This window comes from Lepus europaeus, chromosome 5, assembly GCF_033115175.1.
Source record: "Lepus europaeus isolate LE1 chromosome 5, mLepTim1.pri, whole genome shotgun sequence".
Classification (NCBI taxonomy): Eukaryota; Metazoa; Chordata; class Mammalia; order Lagomorpha; family Leporidae; genus Lepus; species Lepus europaeus.
In genome coordinates this window covers 94,223,432-94,247,303 of record NC_084831.1, presented here as the reverse complement: position 1 = coordinate 94,247,303, position 23,872 = coordinate 94,223,432, and the positions used below count along the sequence as shown (strand labels likewise).

Sequence of the window (23,872 nt, the reverse complement as noted above, 5' to 3'; positions counted from 1 at the left end):
CCGTTGTGCACATCTGGGGCGTGAACCAGCAGATGGAAGACCTCTTTCTCTCTGCCTCTCCTTCTCTCTCTGTGTAACTCTTTCAAATAAATAAATAAACCTTTTAAAAAAGGGCAGAATTACAGAGAGGTAGAGGCAGAGAGAGAATGAGTGTGAGTTTTCCATCCACTGGTTCACTCCCCAAATGGCTGCAATGGCCAGAGCTAGGCTGATCAGAAGCCAGGAGCCTCCTTGGGGTCTCCCACCTGGATGCAGGGGCCCAAGCACGTGGGCCCTCTTCTGCTTTCCCAGGCCATAACAGAGAGCTGGATTGGAAGTAGAGCAGCTGGGACTCCAACTGGTGCCCAAATGGGATGCCAGCACTGTAGGTGGTGACTATTCCTACTATGCCACAGTGCTAGCCCCTTAAAACAATTTTTTAAGAAATCCTATCGTAGTGAATTCTAGAATATGCTTATTTAATTCTACCATCACCACAATGAAAACTATACTGTGGAGATTTAGTTTCAGGTGTAGTTTCTCTAATTATCAGATACAGTGACAACTCACTCAGTAAGTATGCTGATTAAAGGGGATGTTGTAGAAGATGACATTTCTTTGTTTCTTAAGGTACTAAGAACCAGGATTTTCATATTATGTGTAACTAGTTACAGAAACCTCTTTTAATTCTTCAGAATGCAAAATCTACATACATTATGGCTGCAACGGAATGAAATAACATGCTTGCCAGAAACAATCAGCAATCTGAAAAATCTTGGTACTCTGGTTCTCAGCAACAACAAACTGCAAGATATTCCAGTATGTATGGAAGCAATGACAAGTCTGAGGTTTGTGCACATAAAACATGTTCCTTTCTGGCCACGGAACAAAGTAATGTAGATATTTTTACCAATAAATGTGGATCTTCATTCATATGAATGGAAATTAAAAAAATTTCTTTTCCAATGTTGAAATTCTGTAACTTGATGAACAGGATTCATATAATGCTGGTCCTAATTAAGAGAGAATCCTTCTAACTAAAGCAGTACTAGGATTTATCAGTTTAAAGATGTCCTCTGTTAACACTTTTATGAAAATTATCTTTAGACTGTTAATAAATGTTATTCATAATACAAAATCCCAAAGCATAAACACAGTGATTTTACTCTAACATAACTACAAAGGGACAAAAACAGCTTTGTTACCAATAGAAAGTAGGTAAGGATTTTTTAATTACTTGAACTCCCTGAAGTGCTTTCCTTCCAAAAGACAAGGCACACATCAAAACCCAAAACTTCCACAACAAAATATTCAGCCTTTACTAGCCTGGTACTAGTGAAGTCAAAATGATGAATAAGACCCAAGTCTAACAAATATGAAGAAACTAAGTTCATGGCATTATCTATAAAAGATGCACTAAAATTGCTTACAAGTTAAACATTAAATACTGCTTATGAAGTAAGAGTTGATTTTATAGACTTTGAAAATAATTTGTCTAAGGCTAGTATTTTTGTTCCCTATGAAAATATAAAATATCTCACCAAGATGCTTAGGTATGGAAGCAGTGTAAAAAGTAATTTAGTGTATTATCATTTGCTTTCTCTAGGGAAATAAATGTACACTTCTGTGGCATTTATAAAAATACTGCTTTTTGGTGAACTACTAGGTTTGTCAACTTCAGAGACAACCCACTGCAACTGGAAGTAACACTTCCCCCCAGTAAAAGCGAAGATGAAGAGGAGGAACGGGAATTATTTGGCCTACAGTTTATGCACTTGTACATACAGGAATCACGAAGAGCAGGTAGGAGATCTGTATGTAACACTCATTAAATATGCTTTTTTGGTAGAGGAATGTGTATATAATTAACTCCTTTTATATTAATTCCCATATGGATATGTCACTCCATCTTGCCTTTTCTGTCAAATCCTGACCTCTGTGGAAAGTAAAAAGTGAAATTCAACTCTGTTCCTAATTCTGGTAAGCGCTTGTAGAGAGCAGTTGTAGGGATACTTAAAGGCTTTCCAGTGAAGTCAGGAAATAAATTATTTGGCCAGGCACTAGAAGCACAACCAAGCCAATGAAGTCATGGTTCTTTTAAAGCTTCACTACCTCGTTCCACTAGCTTGCCATACATGTCAGACTGACCACGAACTGACCTTCCTTACCATTTCCTTTTTCTACAATCTATAAATAGCAAAAATTTTATGAATGAGAACTGAGGACACAGATTTCAATCAACAGTCAAAATGTCTCATAATTTAGAACTTAAAAGGTAGATTTTAGTTCAACTGAATGCAACAACTACTTTGACAAATGAATATAATCAGAACAGACAATAACAGTTTTAAATCATTTTTACCAATATCCAGTGGAATATACTTAGGAAATCGTGATTACATCTACTGTAGCAAGGTTAGGAAAGTAACAGCATGGAGGACCAGCTGGAGAAAGACAAGTATAGTAACAGGTTGGGCCTAGTTTTGGAAAGCAGAGAATAAACATGTGAAGACAGGAGAAAGAATAGGTAACTAAAAATGAGAAAAGGGGGAAGTTTAGGGCCTCACTTCTTGAGTTCATCGTTCTCCAGATGGCTGCAATGGCTGGGGCTGGGGCAGGCCAAACCCAGGAGCCGGGAGCCTGGAGCTTCTTCCAGGTCTCCCATATGGACAGCATGAGCCCAAGCACTTCAGCTATTGTCTGCTGTTTTCCCCAGGCCATTACCATGGAGCTGGATTAGAAATAGAGCAGCTGGGATTTGACCAGGTACTCTTACGGGATGTCAGTGTTGCAGGCTGTGGCTTCATCCACTAGGCCACGCCACCAGCCCCAAGTTCAAGTTTTTAAATTTTTATTTTATTTGAAAGGCAAGAAACAGAGAAAAAGAGAAATCTTCTAGCTGCCAGTTCACTTCCAAGACTTGCCCAGGTGGAAACGAGGAGCCTGGAATTCCGCTGGGGTCTCCCACATCAGTGGCAGGAACTCAAATACTTGAGTCATCATGTGCTGCCTCCCACATGCACATTTAACAGAAAAACTGGACTAGAAACAGACAGCAGGGACTCCAACTAGGCAATCTCAAACCGTATGCAGGTGCCTCACGTGGCCATCTTAACTGCTGGACCATGAACATGTCCTGAGCTTCAGCTTTAACAATAAGTTTAATGCTCCTGTGGGTCATGCAAGAAGCAGTAATTGTGTAGGCAAATGTAAAGTTCAAGGGCTTTGCTGAACCTGCAGATCTCTCAGGTCAAGAAACATATCCCACATAGTCACTTTCTTGTGATATATGAAAATAAGCAAGGTTAGAAAAAATAATCTCAGTATGTAAGACTAATATCTGAAGGACAAGTTTATCATCTCATAAGTTATTTGGTACCATCATCAGAATATTAAGATAAATGGGTCACAGGACTGTATTAGAATAACTCTTGGGTATGTATGTATGATTTATGAAATGTCACCAAGGCTGGAGTTGTGAAGTGGGTTAAGCAGCCACCTGCAATACTGGCATCACATATGAGCCCTGGGTCCACTTCTGATCCAGCTTCCTCCCAATGTGCTTGTGAAAGCAGCAGAGGATGGCCCAAATACCTGGGTTCCTGCCACTCATGTGGGAGACCTGGATGGTATTCCAGCTTCTGGCATTGGCTTGGCTCAGCATTGGCTGTAGCGGCCATTTGGGGAGGGAACCAGCAGATGGAAGCTCTGTCTCTGTTTCTCTCTCTTTAACTCCACCTTTCAAATAAATAAATTGTTCTAAATAAACAAACAAATAAATAAATAACCAGGATTATGCCTGCCACAGAATACCCTTTATTTTTGGGCATAAATTATTGAATTATAACAAAGTTTATGACAGAAATCAGCATTGCCTGATGCAGAAAAAGAACGGTGATTATTGAATGATGTATTGTCATTATTTATGTTCTTGATTGGGAGGCATGAATAACTCATTTAAAAAATAACAAATTGTCTTATTTTTAGTAATATTTGACATGAAACTTGTAACAAGAGAAAAAGCATTAACAACTTAAGAGATCATAAACCCAAAGCCTGCCCATTATATTATTGAAGTCATGAATTACTACTACTAGTTATTATTTACTAAGTACTTTGTGCTTTGAACTGTTCTAAGCATTTTACTTTGTTATATCTCCCTTTTCGCTTATAACCACCTTATGAGGTAGGTTTTATTGTTATCATCTCCATTTTAAGAGGAAGCTAAAGGCAAATTAAAAATGGGCTAGGCTTCTTTACTTTTAAGCCATGTAATCACAGACCTTCAAGATCAAAATGGTTAACTCAGGATGTCATTATAGTATCCAAAAGTATCATTTTGGACCTTTGTCTTAGCAAATGTACCAATAATTAAGGCAGTTTTTAGAAATCAAGGCAGGAAAATAAATCAAGGATAATGTAGAAGAGAATAACAGCCCTACCAATATGTTTGGTTTAATATTTGCTTGTGTGCAGAAACTGTTGGTGAATTAAATAAGACCTAAATGTGAGTACATTTGTGGTTTCATTATCTAATTTCTACTTTATCCCAAATTATTTTCTCCAACAGGAGAGAATTACTGTTATTCCTTACATATATTAAAAAAACAAGCCTGATAAAAAATAACAAGATAGCTAATAACTTCAGAAGCTATTTGCAAATTTCAAATTAAATTTTATATTATTCTTACAAGTATCTTTATAGAAATTCTAGCTAATACAGGAATGAAATCATAGTTTTTTTTCTTGAAAATATCTCTTCAGTTTTGGAGTTTGTCATGGACAAATCCTGTTAATATATAAATGCAGGTATGGCTTTAGAAATATAAAGGTAATTTTACTAACTGTGAACAGCTCTGAGTTTGCATTTGAGAAAATCACAATTGATTATTCTTTCCAGATGGGCATGGAAAAAAATCCTCACATAAGCCAAATTCTCAGATTGGCCCTCAATACAAACTGACAACTAATCATTAATTGAGAAATTAATATTAAATAAATCCAAGGGAAAATAAATTTTTAAAATGAATGCAAACAGAAAGATAATACTCCAATTATGTTTCAATGTGTCATGTGTATTTCAGATAATCAAATCAAATGTTTGACGAATTTACCAGTTGAATAATCTAATCGGGATGATCTGCTAAAGAAGATTACTATGGGAACTCAGTGAATTTCCTAATGTTTGGGCTTCTTCTGAAGTAAAAAACAAAGCTATTACCAAAGTTTAATGAGGCCACAGAATTTCTGAAAGTTCATATTATTTGTTATTTAAATTACACCTGTATTGTGATGAGTATAAAAATATAATTTAAAAAAATCCTTTTTTCATGGAAGACAGATGCTGTTCAAATTTCTTTTCCATTAAGCGGTTGTTTCTGGCGATGAATGGTTTGGTAAAGCGGTTAACAACACGTTTTCCAAAGACACCAGAGGATCTGTATAGTACTGTAAAGCAGGACTGAATCCTTTCTGCTGCAAATACTTGACTCGGCCTTGATCAATCAGCAATTTACAGAGGTGCCCTATTTTCTTCTTTTCTTCAACAGTAAGAAGCCTAAATTGAATAAACATACATAAAACATTATTATTAAAGTTTTGTAAAAGTTATTTTAGTTCTACTTATTGAGACAATGTACTAGGTGCTATGCATCATGCTTCCAAGGCACATTTTACTTATGAACATTATAAAAATGTGTATAAATTCTAAAATTAGACTGTAAAATATATTTCATGAATAAATTGTTGTTAAGTCATCTACATAGAGTCTCCCCTTATTCATGGTTTCACGTTCTGCAGTTTCAGTTACCTGTGGCCAACCATGATCTAAAAATATTACATGGAAAATTCCAGAAATAAATAATTCCTAAGTTCTAAATTGCATGTCATTATTAGTACAATGACATCTTGCACGGTCCTATTCCTTGCTACCCAGAATATAATCATCCCTTTGTCCATTGTATCTATATTCTATATTCTACCTGGCCAATAGTCACTTAGTAGTCACCTTGTTTATTGGATTGACTGCTGAGGTATCACAGTATATATGTATCATTTGGTACTATCCAAGGTACCACCAGCTGGGGGTCTTGGAATGTATCCCCCTCAAACAAGGGGAAACTAGAACCACTGTACAGCAATTAAGAATTATTTATGGATTACTATCATTTCATTAGTATTGTCCATAACAAAAGCAGTCACTTACCCAGGCAAACTATCAGCACTGTCATCCGTGATCCTGTATCCTCCATCATCATGCTCTTCATCATCTTTCTGATTACCCTTTAACTGTGTGGTCATAGTTGAGGTTTCCAAAGATGTCTTCCGCATCCCACAAGTTGCCCAGCTACTCATTCGCTGGAAATAGTGGAATTCCACTGCTCCCAGGCCTAGAGTCCTGAAATATTCTTTGCCCACATAATGTCTCCAATCACACCTGTGGTGACAACAGAGTGCAATAACAATGCCAGCCACAGGGGTCCACTTCTCTGGAACAATATTTTCATTTCCTTCCTTGGCCAAAGTGTTAATTTCTTTTTCTGTTTTATCATTCTTTATGCGTTTGGCTAAAGGCTCTTCATTCCTTTCCTCACAACTGGCAGCATAGGTTTCAATCAAACATCGTAATGCAAGATCTGCAAACACAATTATGTGCCCCCCCCACCACATCATCTTTAAAAATAAACATATTTTACATTCATTAAGCAGTATGTTTTTTAAAAACCCAAAAACAAAACCATCAAAAACTGATTTAGCTTTATACTGCTAATAATTCTACCATGAATTATCAAATTTCCTTCAAATTTATTCTTTTCTAAGTAAGACAGTATCTTCTCAATTACTCTGATGATTTATTCTGCATAAAGCCCACCTCCTTTAAGAGCTACAATTTGAAAAACTTTTAGTCCATCAACTTGAATTGTCTCTCATTGCTCCTAACTTACGTAAGGAAATAACTTGCATAGAAAAATCTATTTGCCTATACTAAAATTCTAGGGAAGTTTTGAGCTTAAAAAACCCAAAGAAAGAAATAATGAAAGGCAGCTCAGCATACTGATGCTGGATCAGGACACTATCTTGAAATGTAAGATGTTCATAGCAAAAGGTAACTGGTGAGTTGAGCAAAGGTGTTTAGAATTTGGAAAGTAGGGGCCGGCGCCTTGACTCACTTGGCTAATTCTCTGCCTGCAGCGCCGGCACCCCGGGTACTAGTCCCCGTTGCTCTTCCAGTCTAGCTCTCTGCTTTGGCCTGGGAGGGCAGCGGAGGATGGCCCAAGTGCTTGGGTCCCTGCACCGGCATGGGAGACCGGGATGAAGTACCTGTCTCCTGGCTTCAGATCGGTGCAACGCCGGCTGTGATGGCCATTAGGGGAGTGAACCAACGGAAGGAAGACCTTTCTCTCTGTCTCTCTCTCTCTCTATCTCTCTCACTGTCTACCTCTACCTGACAAAATAAATAAATAAAGAAAGAAAGAATCTGGAAAGTAGGGCTCACTCAGCAGCCTTCTATATTTACGCATTCATTCAGCAAATACTTACTGAATGCCTTTCATGTGCAAAGCACTGAGGATGCAATGATGATTCATACATACACAGAGGCAGATACAGTCATATTCAAATGAAAAATTTTTAGTTCACTTTAAAACTAAAACTACTGGACTTTTGATGACTGTGGCTATTTTCCATTGAAAACTCTAACATTGATGATAATTTTAGAAAGACCACAAATACACTTGTACACAAGAAGTCCCATATTTTCTGATTAGTTGTGTCTTATCTATCAAGAACAGATAAATATTTTTAAACTTCATAATTTAAAATGTCACAATTGAATGTTAAATGATCTGATATTTTACTACTGAACAATAGTATACAAATTTCAGTAAACAAACATTGGGAATCTATTACTTGAAGCGTGAATAGTTAATTTATTTTTCATAAATATTACTATATATATATATATATATATCCAGTCACTACTTTACTCATATATTTTTTTTTTTTTTTGGACAGGCAGAGTGGACAGTAGAGGGAGACAGAGAGAAAGGTCTTCCTTTTTGCCGTTGGTTCACCCTCCAATGGCCACCATGGTAGGCGCACTGCGGCCGGCGCACCGTGCTGTTCCGATGGCAGGAGCCAGGTACTTCTCCTGGTCTCCCATGGGGTGCAGGGCCCAAGAACTTGGGCCATCCTCCACTGCACTCCCTGGCCACAGCAGAGAGTTGGCCTGGAAGAGGGGCAACCGGGACAGGATCAGTGCCCCAACCGGGACTAGAACCCGGTGTGCCGGTGCTGCAAGGCTGAGGATTAGCCTGTTAAGCCACGGCGCCGGCTTACTTTACTCATATTTGACTTGCATGTGTGATTTTCAGAAATATAAATAACCAGAAAATTATTACAAGAATTAAGTGATTTCAGAATTAGAAGAAGCTTTATTAGCAATCTATCTCAACCTGTCCTTTCTAGAGAACTTAACAAAGCCACATACCTAAAGTAGACAAGAAAACACAGCAAATTATTAGCCAAGTAAATCATTCATTCATTTACTGAATTTTTGTTATACAGTAAGTATTATATCAGATGCTCTAAGCTCAAAAACTTCACAGCATTGTGGAAGAATAAGACATATAAACAGATCATTAAAAACAATAAGGAAAATATATGCAAAATTTTATGGTAACATTAACCAGATGTATATTTAGGGTAGCTCCCTGAAAGTGGTGACAATTGAGCTGAAGGAGACATTTTTGTTGGTTTGGGTGACAGTGGAATCCGAATCCCAGGTATAGCAGAAAACAGTTTGGTGTGTGAAAAAATACACAGGATTTGATATTGCTGAACAGTAAATCTGGAAGCAGGAAATAGTGATAGGAAGGAAGAACCCAGACTGAGGCTATGAGGTCAAGTTTAAGGGCTTAGACTTTATCCTGTAGGTCACTGGGAGCTACTGAAGAGTATAAGGAGAGGGAAAGACATATTAGGTTATAGCAGATAGATGTGAATATTAATATGTAAATAACAGGTAGTAGAGAACATGAAAGAAACCAAAAAAAAAAGGGCACAACTGTAGGGGAAGAACAAGAGAGAAGAATGCAACAAAAGAGAATTTCAAGAAAGGTAGCAATTGCAGCAGAGATGAAGGAAGAATTCAGAGTGAAGCAAGAAAAAGTGTGTGGGACACGAAAGGTGGCCTCTGATGGGAGGAGTCAAAGGAGTAGGCTTTCCTTCCATCCAAGATGGAACTGGTTTACTGGTTTACTTCACATGGCTTTTTCTTTTTTTCTTTATTTGACAGGTAGAGCTAGAGACAGAGACAGAGAGAAAGGTCCTCCTTCCATTAGTTCAGAGAGAGAGAGAGAAAGAGAGGTCTTCCATCCGATGGTTCATTTCCCAGCTGGCGACACTGGCCAGAACTGCGCCGATCCGAAGCCAGGAGGACTTGACCCATTTTCTACTGCTTTCCCAGGCCATAGCAGAGAGCTGGATCAGAAGTGGAGCAGCTGGGTCTGGATCTGGCACCCATATGGGATGCCAGCGCTTCAGGCTAGGGCATTAACCCACTGCACCACTGCGCCGGCCCAAATAATATTTCTTATATAATAATAAATAAATAAATAATAATAATAATAATAATAATTTGTTATTATTATCCATCAGAGCCAAAGGCTGGACTGTTTCCACTTTATCATACTGATGAAGAGAAGTAGCAGACATCTTAGATTTTTTTGTCTAAAATTTCTTTTTTCTTTTTGCCCAGAATCCTAAAACACTAATCTACTGAGAGAGGTTTCAGAGTTCTTCCCAAGGAACTTCTCTAAAAAACCTCCTGGGATGGAATCATAAGTGATTTATTTCCTTTTTTGTTGAAACATAACCCAAAGAATTCTGAGGTTGGAGTTGGTGTTGTGGCGCAGTGGGTTAAAACTATGGCCTGAGTATCAGAAACCCATATGGGTGCCCCTTTAAGTCCCAGCTGCTCTACTTTCAATCCAGGGCCCTGCTAATGCTCCTGGGAAAGAGCGGAGGATGGCCCACGTCTTAGGGGCCCTGCACCCACGTGGGAAACCCAGAGGAGGCTCCTGGCTGGCACAGCCCCAGTTATTGTGGCCTTTTGGGGAGTCACTCCCTGTCTCTCTAACTCTACCTTTCAAATAAATAAATAAATCTCTAAAAAAGTTTAAAAATAGGCTGGCGCCGCAGCTCAATAGGCTAATCCTCAGCCTTGCAGCGCCAGCACACTGGGTTCTAGTCCCGGTCGGGGCGCCGGATTCTGTCCAGGTTGCCCCTCTTCCAGGCCAGCTCTCTGCTATGGCCCGGGAGTGCAGTGGAGGATGGCCCAAGTGCTTGGGCCCTGCACCCCATAAGAGACCAGGAGAAGCACCTGGCTCCTGCCATCGGATCAGCGCGGTGCCGCCGGCCGCAGTGCACCAGCTGCGGCAGCCATTGGAGGGTGAACCAACGGCAAAAGGAAGACCTTACTCTCTATCTCTCTCTTTCACTGTCCACTCTGCCTGTCAAAAAAAAAAAAAAAAAAAAAAGTTTAAAAATAAGTATTCTAAGGTCTCATAGGACACAGTATTTACATAAAGAACTCTTAAGTCATCTTGCAAAATGTCCAAAATGAACAGATAAGTAGGAAAAATCCATATTTGATGAAACCCTTTTCAGGAAGATGAATGAGTTATAAACATAAGAAATCCATACCATTCAAAAGAAGCTACTGAAATGGCTTGGGCTGTGTTAAGCTAAATTTTAAGATAACTTAAGCATCATGAATATATTTACATACCTGTTGCCACTCCACACAGATGCTTTCCAATTCCTACCACAGGTAGTTTTCCTTCCCTTAGCACAGGAATTTTGTCTGAAATAAAAGGAAATGAGAATTAAGTAATCTCTCTTGTTAGATAAAGTATTATAATGCAGTGCTCTTAAAAACAGAATTGAATAGAATCTTTGAGTTTTAGGACTGAAATAGACTCAGACAAAAAAATTGTCCCTTTATGGAATTAAACATATAGCACAGAAATTTGTTTTTAGAGTTTACGCCAGCAGAAAAGTAATACATTCAGTCAAATAATTCAGACTACAGTGATGTATTCATGTGCTGAGCTACTTTTCAAGGCTGGCTAACAATGAGTGGAAGGAAGAGCTTGCTGGGATAAGTTTGCATTATTTTCTGTTTAACATAAAAAACTACAGAAAAGATTTAGAAAGGGCACTAAAAAGAATGTTTAAGAGAGGAGAGGGAGGGGAGAAGAAGAGAGAAGAGGGAAGCATAGGATGGGGAGAGAGAATATATGTGTATGGAATGTGAGTATCATTGTGATTACTTTCTTGGATATAATTTAAAATTCTAGAAGGCATTTTTTACATAGTAGTTAGGCAGAGAACCATCTTATTTCTTACAATGGCCAAAGCAAAGTCATATTAACTAAAGGCAGCAGGATAGTTTATTTATGAACAGATCCAAAATTAAACAGGACAAAGAAGCAACATAGGACATTTTAGAGAAACCTAAATTCTAGCCTAATGTAACATTCAGTTGACACTGAGAAACAATGTTTAAAAATTTAAATCCTGGCCGGCCCCGTGGCTCAACAGGCTAATCCTCCGCCTTGCGGCGCCGGCACACCGGGTTCTAGTCCCGGTCGGGGCACCGGATTCTATCCCGGTTGCCCCTCTTCCAGGCCAGCTCTCTGCTATGGCCCGGGAGTGCAGTGGAGGATGGCCCAAGTGCTTGGGCCCTGCACCCGCATGGGAGACCAGGAGAAGCACCTGGCTCCTGGCTTCGGATCAGCGCAATGCGCCGGCCACAGCGGCCACTGGAGGGTGAATCAACGGCAAAAAAGGAAGACCTTTCTCTCTGTCTCTCTCTCTCTTACTATCCACTCTGCCTTTAAATCCTAATTCAATTTACATTTTTAAAAAAGATTTATTTATTTATTTATTTGAGAGTCAGAGTTACAGAGAGAGAGAAGGAGTGGCAGAGAGAGAGGGACAGTGGTCTTCCTTCCACCGGTTCACTCCCCAATTGGCCACAATGGCTGGAGCAGTGCCAATCCGAAGCCAGGAGCCAGGAGCTTCTTCCGGGTCTTCCACGTGGGTGCAGGGGCCCAAGGACCTGGGCCATCCTCTACTGCTTTCCCAGGCCACTGCAGAGAGCTGGATCGGAAGTGAAGCAGCCAGAACTTGAACCAGTGTCCACATGGGATGCCGAATTGCAGGCCGCTATGCCACAGCTATGCCACAGCACCAATCCCTGCTATGCCACAGCACCAACCCCTTAATTTACATTTAAATGTTATAAATAACATTCTATTAACAATAGATTGGCCGGCTCAATAGGCTAATCCTCTGCCTGTGGCGCTGGTACCCCGGGGTTCTAGTCCTCGTTGGGGCGCCGGTCCTGTCCCAGTTGCTCCTCTTCCAGTCCAGCTCTCTGCTGTGGCCCGGGAGGGCAGTGGAGGATGGCCCAAGTCCTTGGGCCCTGCACCCGCATGGGAGACCAGGAGAAGCACCTGGCTCCTGGCTTCGAATCAGCGTGGTGTGCCAGCCGCAGCAGCCATTGAGGGGTGAACCAACAGAAAAAGAAGACCTTTCTCTCTGTCTGTCTGTCTGTCTCTCTTGCTGTCCACTCTGCCTGTCCAAAAAACAAAACACAAAAAACCCCCCCAAAAAAACAATAGGTTAACTTTACCTTGCTTTTCCTGAAGCACTATTCTGCATGACTGGATTTCTAAGCAACCCTCAAAGTTAGAAACTTTTATGATTTACAGTTAGAGCAACGGAAAGTTATGCAACTTACTCAGACACAAGTGTTGAATATCAATTTGCAGTCTTTCAAACACTGAGTTTTTCTTTCTGTGTTTACCATCTACCTGTACAAACAGAATATCAACTTTATGAAAATGTTTTTGTTCTCCAAATTGAGCAAATTTTCATCTTATTTTTTAGTACTGAAAAAGCATAATACAAAGCTTTAAGATTATATATTTTTTGGAAAAACTCCAAAATATGACCACATATTTTTATAAGGCTGAATATTTTATCAATTATTATGCAGAATTATTTCCTTTAACCTTAAAAATTCCCAATTCACCCATAAAGAATGAGGTTCACAGATGTTAAGTGGCTTATCTAAGATTACTTACCAGATTTTAAAAAATTATATCCAGAACTTAATCTTTATTATGGGAAGAAACATATACAAAGAACTCTTTTTTTTTCTTTCTCACATATAAGGGAGAACATGTAGTATTTGTCTTTCTGTGTCTAGCTTATTTCATTTAACATATCTCTTCCAGTTCTAACCATTATGCTGCAAATGATAAAATTTCATTCTTTTTTTATAGCTAAACATAAATATCCCATTGTGGATATATATACACCACATTTTCTTTATCCATTCATCTGATGATGGATTAGTTGCTGTATTATCTTTTTCACCCTTGTGTAGTATTTTTGTCTTGCTCCACTTCCTCTTCTCCCTGAAAGATCACGACCACTCTAACTCATATCCATGTACCTAAGATTCACAGTTCTCCATCTTTGGCCCAGAATCCTGATAAGCATCAGACACATACCCAATTGTGAACTTAACTTGCACTGCAAACTGGCCAGAGCTGAATTATTACTTTTCTCTCCAAATCCATCTTTCATCTTCCTCCTCCTCTATTTCCTATCTCAAAGAGCAACATTTAATCATTTTGCCAATAAAAATGCCACCCAAAATAACTTCTTATACTGAATGAATAAATCACCAAGTCTTGTGGCTTTCAAAATTTTAACATTTCTCAAACTCTTCCCTTGCTCTCCATTCCACTACAGTAGTCTTAACTCTGGTCCATTTCTTATTTGGATTATTTGATAAAAGCATGTTATTATTATCTCTCTACTCAAGTCTCAGATTCTTCTGACATGGCTTTAATACTGCTGCTAGAATAAACCTCTAAAAACCCTTTTTTATACTACCAGTGCTTATATATTCTTCCAATCTTCTCTCAACTGAAACCTATGACCCACACTAGACTGAGGTTGGTTCTCTACCTTCATGCTCCCATAGCAATTGGGACTTACCATTAAAACATACTTAGCATAATGAACCAAAATCTGTAATGTCTGCCCCACTAGATGCAAGCTTGAAGGCAAGAAATAAACCTTGTTTCCTGTTATCTCCAGCAAACAGCAGGAAAGAGTCAAACTCCTTCCACAGGTTAGTCCCCTTTTCCTGTCTCATCACTGCTGAACTTTACTCACATTACGTCTGAGCATACTTCAATAAAATCATGAAAAAATTCATTTTATGAAAAAACTATGCATGGATTTCAAAGTTATTTAGTGCCAAAATAAACTTTAATTCCACTTTCCAGCAACCTTTTGACGTATATTTGAGTTCCTATCAGAGAAATGTTTCCCTGTTGTTTCAGGCACTTGGTTACATTGTTTTTACTTCCTAGAATGCTTCTCTAATCCTCTATGTAGCAATACTAATTCACTTTAGGAGATCTAGCTCAAGCATCACCTTTTCTATGTCGTCATTCTCCATCCTTTCTTTGCAATAAAACCTGTCATTCCTTCCTTTGAACCTAACCTGTACTCTGTGCATTTTTCATATTTTAATAGTTTATGACAATTATTGATTTATTTGCTTGTCTCTCCTTTCTAAACATATATAATGAGCATAGGGACCTTGTCTTACTTAATTTTTATATTCAGTATCTATCATGGTATCTGACAGTATGCTCAATAAATGTTTACTGAATAAAGCACACTAAGTAGCAAGAGAAGTAGTTCTCAGGATTTTTCACTCTTAGCTAGAGCTTGGTTCTTTTTACATACAAGGAGTTTTCAAGCAGTTCAAAAAATGTGTATTATGAAAAAACAATGCAGGGATTTCAATTTTTTTAAATATTTGTTTTATTTATTTGAGAGGTAGAGTGACAGAGAAGGAGAAACAAATCATCCCTTCACTAGTTCACTCCCCAAATGGGTGCAATGGCCAAGGCTTGGCTAGGCCAAAGCCAATAACCTGGAACTCATGTGGGCAGCAGAAGCACAAGGAGTTGGGCCACCTGAGACTGCTCTCCCAGACACATTAGCAGGGAGCTGGATAGAAAGTGGAACACGTCCAAGATAGGATGCAAGTGTTGTAAGAACTGGTTTAACCCACTGCGTCACAACACCGGCCCCAAACAAAGAATATCAAATTTTTTGCATCAACCAAAATAAACCTTTTTAAATTCTATTTTCCACTACCTTTTAAGAGTATTGTTGTATTTTCATGTGTCTGCAAGTAATTCTAAGAACTCACATCATGGGTCTGACACTGTGGCACAGAGGTTAAGTCTCCATCTGCAGTGTCAGCATCCCATATGAGCACTGCCTAAAGCTCTGGCTCCTGCTGCTCTACTTTTGATTCAGCTCCCTGCTAATGTGTCCAGGAAAGCAGCAGAAGTTGGCCCAGTATTTGGGCCCCTGTACCCATGTGGGAGTACTGGAAGAAGCTCCTGTCTCCTGCCTTTTGCCTGGCCCAATCCTTGGCTGTTGTGGCCATTTGGGGAGCAAACCAGTGGATGCAAGATCTCTCTCTCTCTCTCTCTGCATTTTTTCCTTTGAAATAAATAAAAGAATCTTGACAAACTAAAGCTAAAACAAGAAACAAACAAAAAAACTTAGAACTTGAATTATCAAAATGTAGGGTTAAAAAATTTACCTAAAAATCACCAACATAACCCAAACTGATAAAAGCTATCAAATACACAAAATAGTAAATTCATTTTTAAGAGACATATTTGTATCTCTTTTCTACATAGAAAAAATACTTCACTTATATTACTTTCACTTACCTTGAATCTTGTGGTCCCCTTTTCTACAAGGATGAAGTGAACTTTTTCAGCATCTTTTAAGGCAATATCAACCCAATGAGATAATTTTCCCTTTCCTGCTCCAAACTCAACAAAACATCTTCTTGGACCAAGTAACTTTAATTTTTCAATGTTACCTAAAATAGAAGCCTGCACACTTCACAAGATTATTTTATAAACTAGAGTAGACACATTTGGCTCAAATGGGAAGACAGCAAGTACTTTCTGCTACGGTAGTATGTTCACAATGACAACTTATATTTGGCTTTAAATTTTTCTGCTATTTTTAATATTTAATACTCAGTACTCAGAATCACATTTATACCAAAATTTTTAAAACATATTTTAAACATATTTTTGAATTAAAATGTTATATCATGAAAGAGAAACCAAATAAAATCTCATTAATAAACTATATAGAGGAAGAACAGAATGTTAGCTTTTAACAAATGAGCAGAGGCTATTTTCAGCAGAGTTAATTTGAACTAAACATACCTGCTGTTTCAGGTGCTTGGTTGCAGAATCACCATTATTAGGGTCATTAAGGGCATCATGTAATGCTGGATGGGACATAATATGATGCTTAAGTGTAGAATTCAAACCTGTGCCAAATATAAACAAAGCAACCAAACATGAAAGTGTAGAACTCTGAACAATGGTTCCAGAATACTGTCAACTCATTCACCATCTGATTACTCTAAAATAGGTGAACTTGCAATTTCAGGCAGACTTACCTTCACTTGCTTTCCTCAATTTCTTAATTAAGTTTTCCAACTGCTCTTCAGATAGAGAAGAAATTGGGACCTATAACCAAAAAATAAAACTAAATAATGTAGACAAGAAATGGTTTGAATTAGTAACCCAAAGACTGAGTAGATGCTTAAAAGTTGAGCAGTTCCTAAAAACCTTTTCTCTATGCTTCCATCAGAACTGCCCAACTACTAAGTTTCTTTACTTTTCCTACCCTCCTCAGGGTCAAGAACAAGTTTAGTGTCAGAATGGTTCAAGAATCAAAGAGGACTCTGAGAAATGCTGTATGTAGCTTGTTAAGGGGCATGAGTTGTCTTAAGAACTAACCATCACAAATTACACTGATTATACATTCCAAATGGATATATTCTAAACAAAAATGGAAACATTGCTTATTGACAACTTGGGAAGTTTGTAAATACCTTGTAAAATTAAATATTGTCAATGTACTTACTAATTGTTCCAGTATTTCTGTTTCATCGGTTAAGCCTGCATTAATATCTTGAATAAAGAAATCCTTAACAAAAATAAAACCATGACAACATTGTTAATTAGGTGAAGCTCACAAAAATTAAGCTCAAAACTAATTCTTCTCCTTATCCACACTCCAAACCTGTCATTTTCCCTTCCTCCCATTAATTTATTCATTAAACAATTATTAAACAAGTACCTAATATGGTCCCTATTTTGCTTTAGGTGCTGAGAATTCACCCTTATAAATAAGAGCTCCAACCATGTTCTTTTGATTCTCTTGTTCTTAAAGATTTACTTTATTTATTTGAAAGAGTTACAGAGGGGGAGGTAGAGACAGAGAGAGATCTTCCATCTGCTGGTTCACTCCCCAAATGGCCACAATGGCCAGAGCTGGGCCAATCTGAAGCCAGGAGCCCAGGAGCTTCTCCTGGTTCTCCGACATGGGTGCAGGGGCCCAAGGACTTGGGCCATCTACTACTGCTTTCCCAGGCCATAACAGAGAGCTGGATTGGAAGTGGAACAACTGGGAATTGAACCCACGCCCATATGGGATGCAAGCACTGCAGGCCGGGGCTTTAACCTGCTGTGCCATAGCACTGGCCCTCGTAATCATATTCTACCTTTTAAAGATCTCTATTTTTCAGCTAATTTCTGGCTTCCGTTTCAGGTCATCCAGTCTAGATACCCAATCTTCATTATCTTTCACAGTCTGGTCCTTTTGTCATACCTACCCTTGCAAAGCCTAATGCCTTTATTAATATGTCAATCAACTACAGTATCTGGCTTGTTGAACCCACCAATGAAAAATTACCTAGTCATTTGGACTGGCACTAGTGCAAATTCATTATTTATACAATCAATCTGAACTTCAAAGATGCCCAGCAATTATTCTTCACAACCTTTTTTTTTTTTTTTTTTTTTTTTTGGACAGGCAGAGTGGATGGTGAGAGAGAGAGAGAGAGAGAGAGAGAGAGACAGAAAGGTCTTCCTTTTTGCTGTTGGTTCACCCTCCAATGGCCGCTGCGGCTGGTGCATCTCGCTGATCCGAAGCCAGGAGCCAGGTGCTTTTCCTGGTCTCCCATGTGGGTGCAGGGCCCAGGACTTGGGCCATCCTCCACTGCCTTCCCGGGCCATAGCAGAGAGCTGGCCTGGAAGAGGGGCAACCGGGATAGAATCTGGAGCCCCAACCGGGACTAGAACCTGGTATGCCGGCGCCACAAGGTGGAGGATTAGCCTGTTAAGCCACGGCGCTGGCCCACAACCTATTTTTTTAAATTTTTACTTATTTGAAAGGCAAAACAGAGGGGGAAAGAGAGAGAGACAGATAGACATGGAGAGACAAAGATAGATCTTCTATCTGCTGGTTCATTCCCCAAATCCCCACATCAGTCAAAGCTAGGCCAGGCCAAAGGCAGGAGCCTGGAACTCCAAGCAAGTCTCCCATGGGGGGAGGCAGAGGCGAAGAAAGATCTTCTATCCACTGGTTTATTCCAGAAATGCTTGAAATAGCTAAAGCCAGGCCAGGCTGAACCCAGGAGACTGGAACTTCACCCAGGTCTCCTGTGTGGGTGGCAGGGACCCAAGTACTTGGATCATTATCTGCTACCCCCTCAGGTGTGCATTAGCAGGAAGCTGGATTGCAAGCAGAGTAGCTGAGAGTTAAACCAGGCACTCAAATGCAATGCAGGTGTCCCAAGCAGTGACTTAATCATAGAATCACACGCCTATCCCTCACGGATATTACTGAACAAGATTCCTTATTTATAAGTTTACTGACCAGTCTCAAATAACTTCCTTGAAGAGCAGGGTGATATCTTACTGAAATAAATTTAGTACATACTAAGTAACTATTTTTCAATAAATAGTGAAATTATTCTCTGAACACCCATGTTCCATAAAATTCTATTCTCTAAATTAGTACTATATGAGGATTTATAGTCTGATATCCTATCTACCTACACTCAAAACGTATTTACCAAATTCAGGACTTGAAGCAAGAGTCTTGTTAAATAAAAAAAAAAAAAAAAAAACACACACACACTTACAGGTTTTGGCTTCTCTCTTGCGTTACATTTTTTCAAATGCTTTGCTAGCTGATCTTCATATACTGTGCTAAATTGAAAGAGAAAATTGTTTAAAATAAGAAGATTGACAATTACTGTTTTCAGCAAAGAAAATCCTTTGTTGGATCCATACTTACTGTTTTGGATCTAAAGGACACAGGATTCTTTTACGAGTATTTTCTTCCTAATAAATTAAAAGAGACACATTCATTTAAATAAAATTGTTACTTACAGATACTACATACAACTTCATTGTACCTGCATTCCCATACTAACATAAAGAAACTTTAAAAGAACATAATGAGCTGGCGCCGCAGCTCAATAGGCTAATCCTCAGCTTTGCGGCGCCGGCACACCGGGTTCTAGTCCCGGTCGGGGCGTCGGATTCTGTCCCGGTTGCCCCTCTTCCAGTCCAGCTCTCTGCTATGGCCCGGGAGTGCAGTGGAGGATGGCCCAAGTGCTTGGGCCCTGCACCCCATGGGAGACCAGGAGAAGCACCTGGCTCCTGCCTGCGGATCAGCGCGGTGTGCCAGCTGCAGCGCGCCGTCTGCGGCGGCCATTGGAGGGTGAACCAATGGCAAAGGAAGACCTTTCTCTCTGTCTCTCTCTCTCTCACTGTCCACTCTGCCTGTCAAAACATTAAAAAAAAAAAAAAAAAAGAACATAATGAAAAACAGGCAAAATCAGATCAAAATAGGGTTTAACAACAAGAAAAAAAAAAAATCTCCAGTGTGGGTGGCTTGTGTATTTAAGAATACATACTGCTTTGGAAAAAACAAATTCTATAACTTCAAACAGGATTTAGAAAAGGCCTATAAATATGGGAAATATGGGATTTTTGAATCTAAGATAGCATCAAATACAATATGTTTGATTATTTTACGCACCACCAAAGAAAAATGCTATCCATTCGTTTAAATTTTTTAAACAAATAAAAATTATATTTATCATGTAAAAGAAGATATTTTGAAATATCTACACATTGTAAAATGGCTATATTGAGCTAACTAACATATGTATTACCTTAAATACTTATCCCTTTTTGTGGAAAATGTTGTCCATTTAAATTATAACACATATTGATTTAAGATGCATCTGGATTGTAGGATTCCTAGCTCTAAATCACCTACTGACCCTATAACTCAGGTAGGCTTATTGCCTCATCCGAAAGATGAAAATAGTAAGTCTTACCTCAGATTTGTTAAGATTAAGTGAGTGAATAGTTAAAACAACATTATTAAGCACAGTGCTGGCCAAAGAGTAAATTGCTGATCACGTATTTGCTATTACTTTCTTTGATATACCTCTCACTGTGTCAATGAAACTAAGCATGTCGAATTTCACAGGAAACCAACAACATTTTTCAATAACTTTTTTTTTTGAAAATACTGTATTTCTCTCTTACTTGCTAATTTTAAAATCTGGCCTCCACCTAAGGGAAAACTATTCTAATTCTCAAAGCATAACCTTACAAAAGAAAAACCAAAAGCCCTTTAAAACTTGGGGGGGGGGGTGTAGGTGATGTGGCAGAGGGTTAAGCTGCCACTTGGGATATCCACATCCTGTATCAGAGACATAGTTTCAGTACTGGCTACTCTGTTTCTGATCCAGCTTCCCGCTAACCCAAGCAGGAGGAAGCAGATAGTCCAAGTACCCAGGTTCTTGCTACCCATGTGAGATCCTAGGATGGAGGCCAGTGTTGTGGCATAGCCAGTAAAGCCACTGCCTGTGATGCCGGCATCCGTTCGAGTCCCAGCTGCTTCGCTTCTGATCCCGCTCCCTGCTAATGGCCTGGGAAAAACAGCAGAAGATGACCCAACTGCCTGGGGCCCTGCTAGCCACATGAGAGACCCAGAAGAAGCTCCTGGCTCCTGGATTCGAACTGGCCCACCCCCAGCCATTGCAGCTACCTGGGGAGTAAATCTGTAGAAGGAAGATCTTTTCTCTCCTTCTGTCTTTCCCCCACCTCTCTGTAACTCTTTCAACTAAATAAATAAATCTGAAAAAAAAAAAAAAAAAAAAAAAAAGAAGAAGAAGAAGAAAGGAGAGACCAGGATGGAGTTTCTGGCTCTTGGCTTCAGCCTGGCTTACAAACATTTGTAAAGTGATCCAGCCAATGGACGATCTCTCTCTTTCTCTCTCTTCCTTTCTTTATCATTTCACTTTTCTAAAAATGAGAAAATCTTTAAAAAATAAAATTAAATTTGTTTGAGGTGAAAAACAGTTTCTCAACCTTGGCACTATACACATTTTGGGTTGGGTAATTTTTTGGGTGGGGTAAAAGGTTGTCCTGTGCCTTGTAAAAGGCTTAGCTGCTTCTCTGGCCTCTACCTATAAGATGCCAGTAACGCTCTCCATTTGTGATAAACAAAATGTCATTTTGTTTTAAGATTTATTTATTTTGGGGCTGGCAATGTGGCATTGTAGGCTAAGCCTCCGCCTACATGCCAGGATCCCATATGGGCAACAGTTCACATCCCGGCTGCTTCTCTTCCTATCCAGCTCTCTACTTATAACCTGGAAAAGCAGTAGTATGTGGCTCAAGTGCTTGGGCCCCTGCACCCATGTGGGAGACATGGAAGAAGCTCCTGGCTTCTGGCTTCAGATTGGCCCAGCTCCAGCTGTTGTAGCGGTTTGGGGAGTAAACCAACAGATGGAAGACTTTTCTCTGTCTCCCCTCTCTCTGTAACTCTACCTCTCAAATAAAGTTTTTGAAAAAAAGATTTATTTATATGAAAGTGAGAGATACAGAGAGGAGCAGAGACATAGAGAGAGAGAGGGAGAGAGGGAGATCTTCCAGCCCCTGGTCCACTTCCCAGATGGCTGCTACAGCTGGGGCTGGGCCAGGTGGCAGCCAGGAGCTTCCTACAGGTCTCCCATGTGGGTGGCAGGGGCCCAACTTCTCCTGCTTTTTCCAGACCATTTGCAGGGAGCTGGATTGGAAGTGGAATAACTAGTGCCCATATGGGATGCCAGCGTCTCAGGTGGCTGCTTCACACACTATGCCACAACACCAGCCCTACAAAATGTCTTTAGACATTGCCAGGTATCCACCATGAGACAAAATTATCCCTGAGAACCACTAGATAAAAATTAGTACAAGTAATATTATCATATATATTTTTTTTTAAAAAAAGAAAAAGTCACAATACCTAGTTCCATCAAAAATTACAGATTCAGGAAGATGGCCACAATTAAAAATCTAAGCATGGCCTTGGAAAGTGTTTCTATTTGGTCTTTCCAGTCTTTCTTTAAGGGACTAATAACTTGCTGTCATTCCACTCCAGGAATACCAACCAGCTTGTAAGGACTTATCCATGTCCTATTACTATCACTCTCTGCAGACGCCTTCCAGATATCTGAATAAGGTGAAGTCTAAAGTCTTGTAACAGAGGTGGAACAAAATCCTACAATCAAGAATCTCATTCTTCAACCAAGGAATGTTTGCTGTTTCCTCAAAACCAACGAATACAATCTGGGTATATTTCAGAGTTCCTGCAATAAACCACTCTCTCATACTCCAAAACACGAAGGTGCTTGTTTCAATATGCTTCACTCTAGGTAAATATCAGTCAAACTAAAATAGGAAGTAGGTCATGGCTATGACGGACAGTAGCAGGGGAAGGGGTCCAGGCGACTGATTTACACGGGATATTACTAGAAGCATAAACTAAGAAAGGAACACAAATTATATTAAAGACATGAACCAGATGCTGGTCTATCTGGTTTATTCTTTCTAATCGTATCAGATATGCTCTTTCTTTCAGCACCTACTCTTAGTTTCTTACCACACATATGTATGTGTATCTTCTAAAGTGATACAGAATTGTTCCATAGCACAATTATAACAGTATTATCACACAAAATTCTACATTTTTCTATTCTAAAAGGACAGTTCTTATACATTTAAAATTTTTTCCTTCCTCATGTAAGCAAACTAGTTATAAATCGCTTTCTAAGGATTTTAAACATAAATACATTTTTAAAGATCCTCAACCGCATTCATGAAAAGTGGCTACTGTCCACGAAACAATGCTTAGATCAGTGTTCTCGGGACTTCAATCACTACTTTTTCTCAACTATCATTTCCCATTAGGACAGCAGAGGGGTGCAGAGTGCAAGGAGTAAAATGAAAATCTAGCATTATCACGAATTAGGATCGAGGTAAACGGGCCACGGCTAGCATTTCATTTAATGAAAGAACAGAACACACTGCTCATCACTGCTCCGCAGGGTGAGCAGAACTGCGTTCATTTAACAGAAACGGTGCAGAATCCAGGGCCCAGAAGCAGAAACCTGTCAGAGGGGAGGGGCGGGGTTCCAGCACCGACGGGACACAGAAACTTATTTCCGAATCTCGGGACAGCAGGGCGATACCAGACCTCCGCGGCTCCGGCGTGTTCACCACAGAACCTTTTCCCGGCGGCCACCACCATCCTGCAGAACCGCTTCTTCTTTTCCACAAAGTAACCGCATCGACCTTCCGCTGGAAAACCAGTCGCCGGCGGGGTGGGCGCAGAAGCCGCCATAACCCAGGACCCGCTTCAGGTGGCGAGCATAGAGTGACGAGAGGGAAACTTGTCAGCTTCCTCCGCGTCCCCTTCCCTTAACAAACATGGTGGCCTCACGTCCCGCCACATAGGCTAATGCCCGGAACTTCCGAAACGGCTCTTCCCAGTCTCCAAAACCGGAAGAAGCTGATGGTGGCTGACGAGGTCCAAACTTCTTACGCCTCTCCTG

The 23,872-nt window shown here is 39.7% G+C and overlaps 2 protein-coding genes across 4 annotated transcripts in view; one reads left to right on the top strand and one right to left on the bottom strand.

Moving 5' to 3' along the window:
* LRRC39 (leucine rich repeat containing 39) overlaps window positions 1-22,624 on the top strand; it is a 65,206-nt gene extending 42,582 nt beyond the window's left edge. The window contains exons 9-12 of the mRNA XM_062191822.1: window positions 675-827; window positions 1,646-1,782; window positions 14,113-14,194; window positions 22,420-22,624. Of these exons, the coding sequence (XP_062047806.1) occupies window positions 675-827; window positions 1,646-1,782; window positions 14,113-14,194; window positions 22,420-22,495 (448 nt within the window). The 3' untranslated portion in view covers window positions 22,496-22,624. The remainder of the gene's footprint in view (window positions 1-674; window positions 828-1,645; window positions 1,783-14,112; window positions 14,195-22,419) is intronic.
* TRMT13 (tRNA methyltransferase 13 homolog) lies at window positions 5,344-23,854 on the bottom strand. 3 transcript variants are annotated; one of them, XM_062191818.1, is made up of 11 exons: window positions 23,515-23,854; window positions 19,270-19,316; window positions 19,115-19,181; window positions 17,050-17,112; window positions 16,580-16,649; window positions 16,341-16,447; window positions 15,828-15,995; window positions 12,788-12,860; window positions 10,769-10,843; window positions 6,185-6,614; window positions 5,344-5,536 (listed from the first exon to the last, which is right to left on the bottom strand). In XM_062191818.1, the coding sequence occupies exons 1-11, from the start codon at window positions 23,659-23,661 to the stop codon at window positions 5,344-5,346; spliced, it is 1,440 nt and encodes a 479-aa protein (XP_062047802.1). In that variant the 5' UTR covers window positions 23,662-23,854. The 3 variants fall into 3 exon arrangements, with proteins under 3 accessions (XP_062047802.1, XP_062047803.1, XP_062047804.1); XM_062191819.1 differs by lacking the exon at window positions 15,828-15,995; XM_062191820.1 differs by lacking the exon at window positions 5,344-5,536 and having other exon boundaries at window positions 6,283-6,415.
* Window positions 23,855-23,872: the final 18 nt, after the last annotated feature.

What these genes read in the sequence shown, in the direction of transcription:
- TRMT13 (XM_062191818.1), bottom strand. Translation starts at nt 23,661, where the DNA reads ATGGCGGCTTCTGCGCCCACCCCGCCGGCGACTGGTTTTCCAGCGGAA. An exon ending in CAAGAGAGAAGCCAAAACCT is followed by an intron (nt 17,113 to 19,114) that starts GTAAGTGTGTGT and finishes ATTTTTGTTAAG; the next exon opens with GATTTCTTTATTCAAGATAT. An exon ending in CCAAGCACCTGAAACAGCAG is followed by an intron (nt 15,996 to 16,340) that starts GTATGTTTAGTT and finishes TGAAGTGTGCAG; the next exon opens with GCTTCTATTTTAGGTAACAT.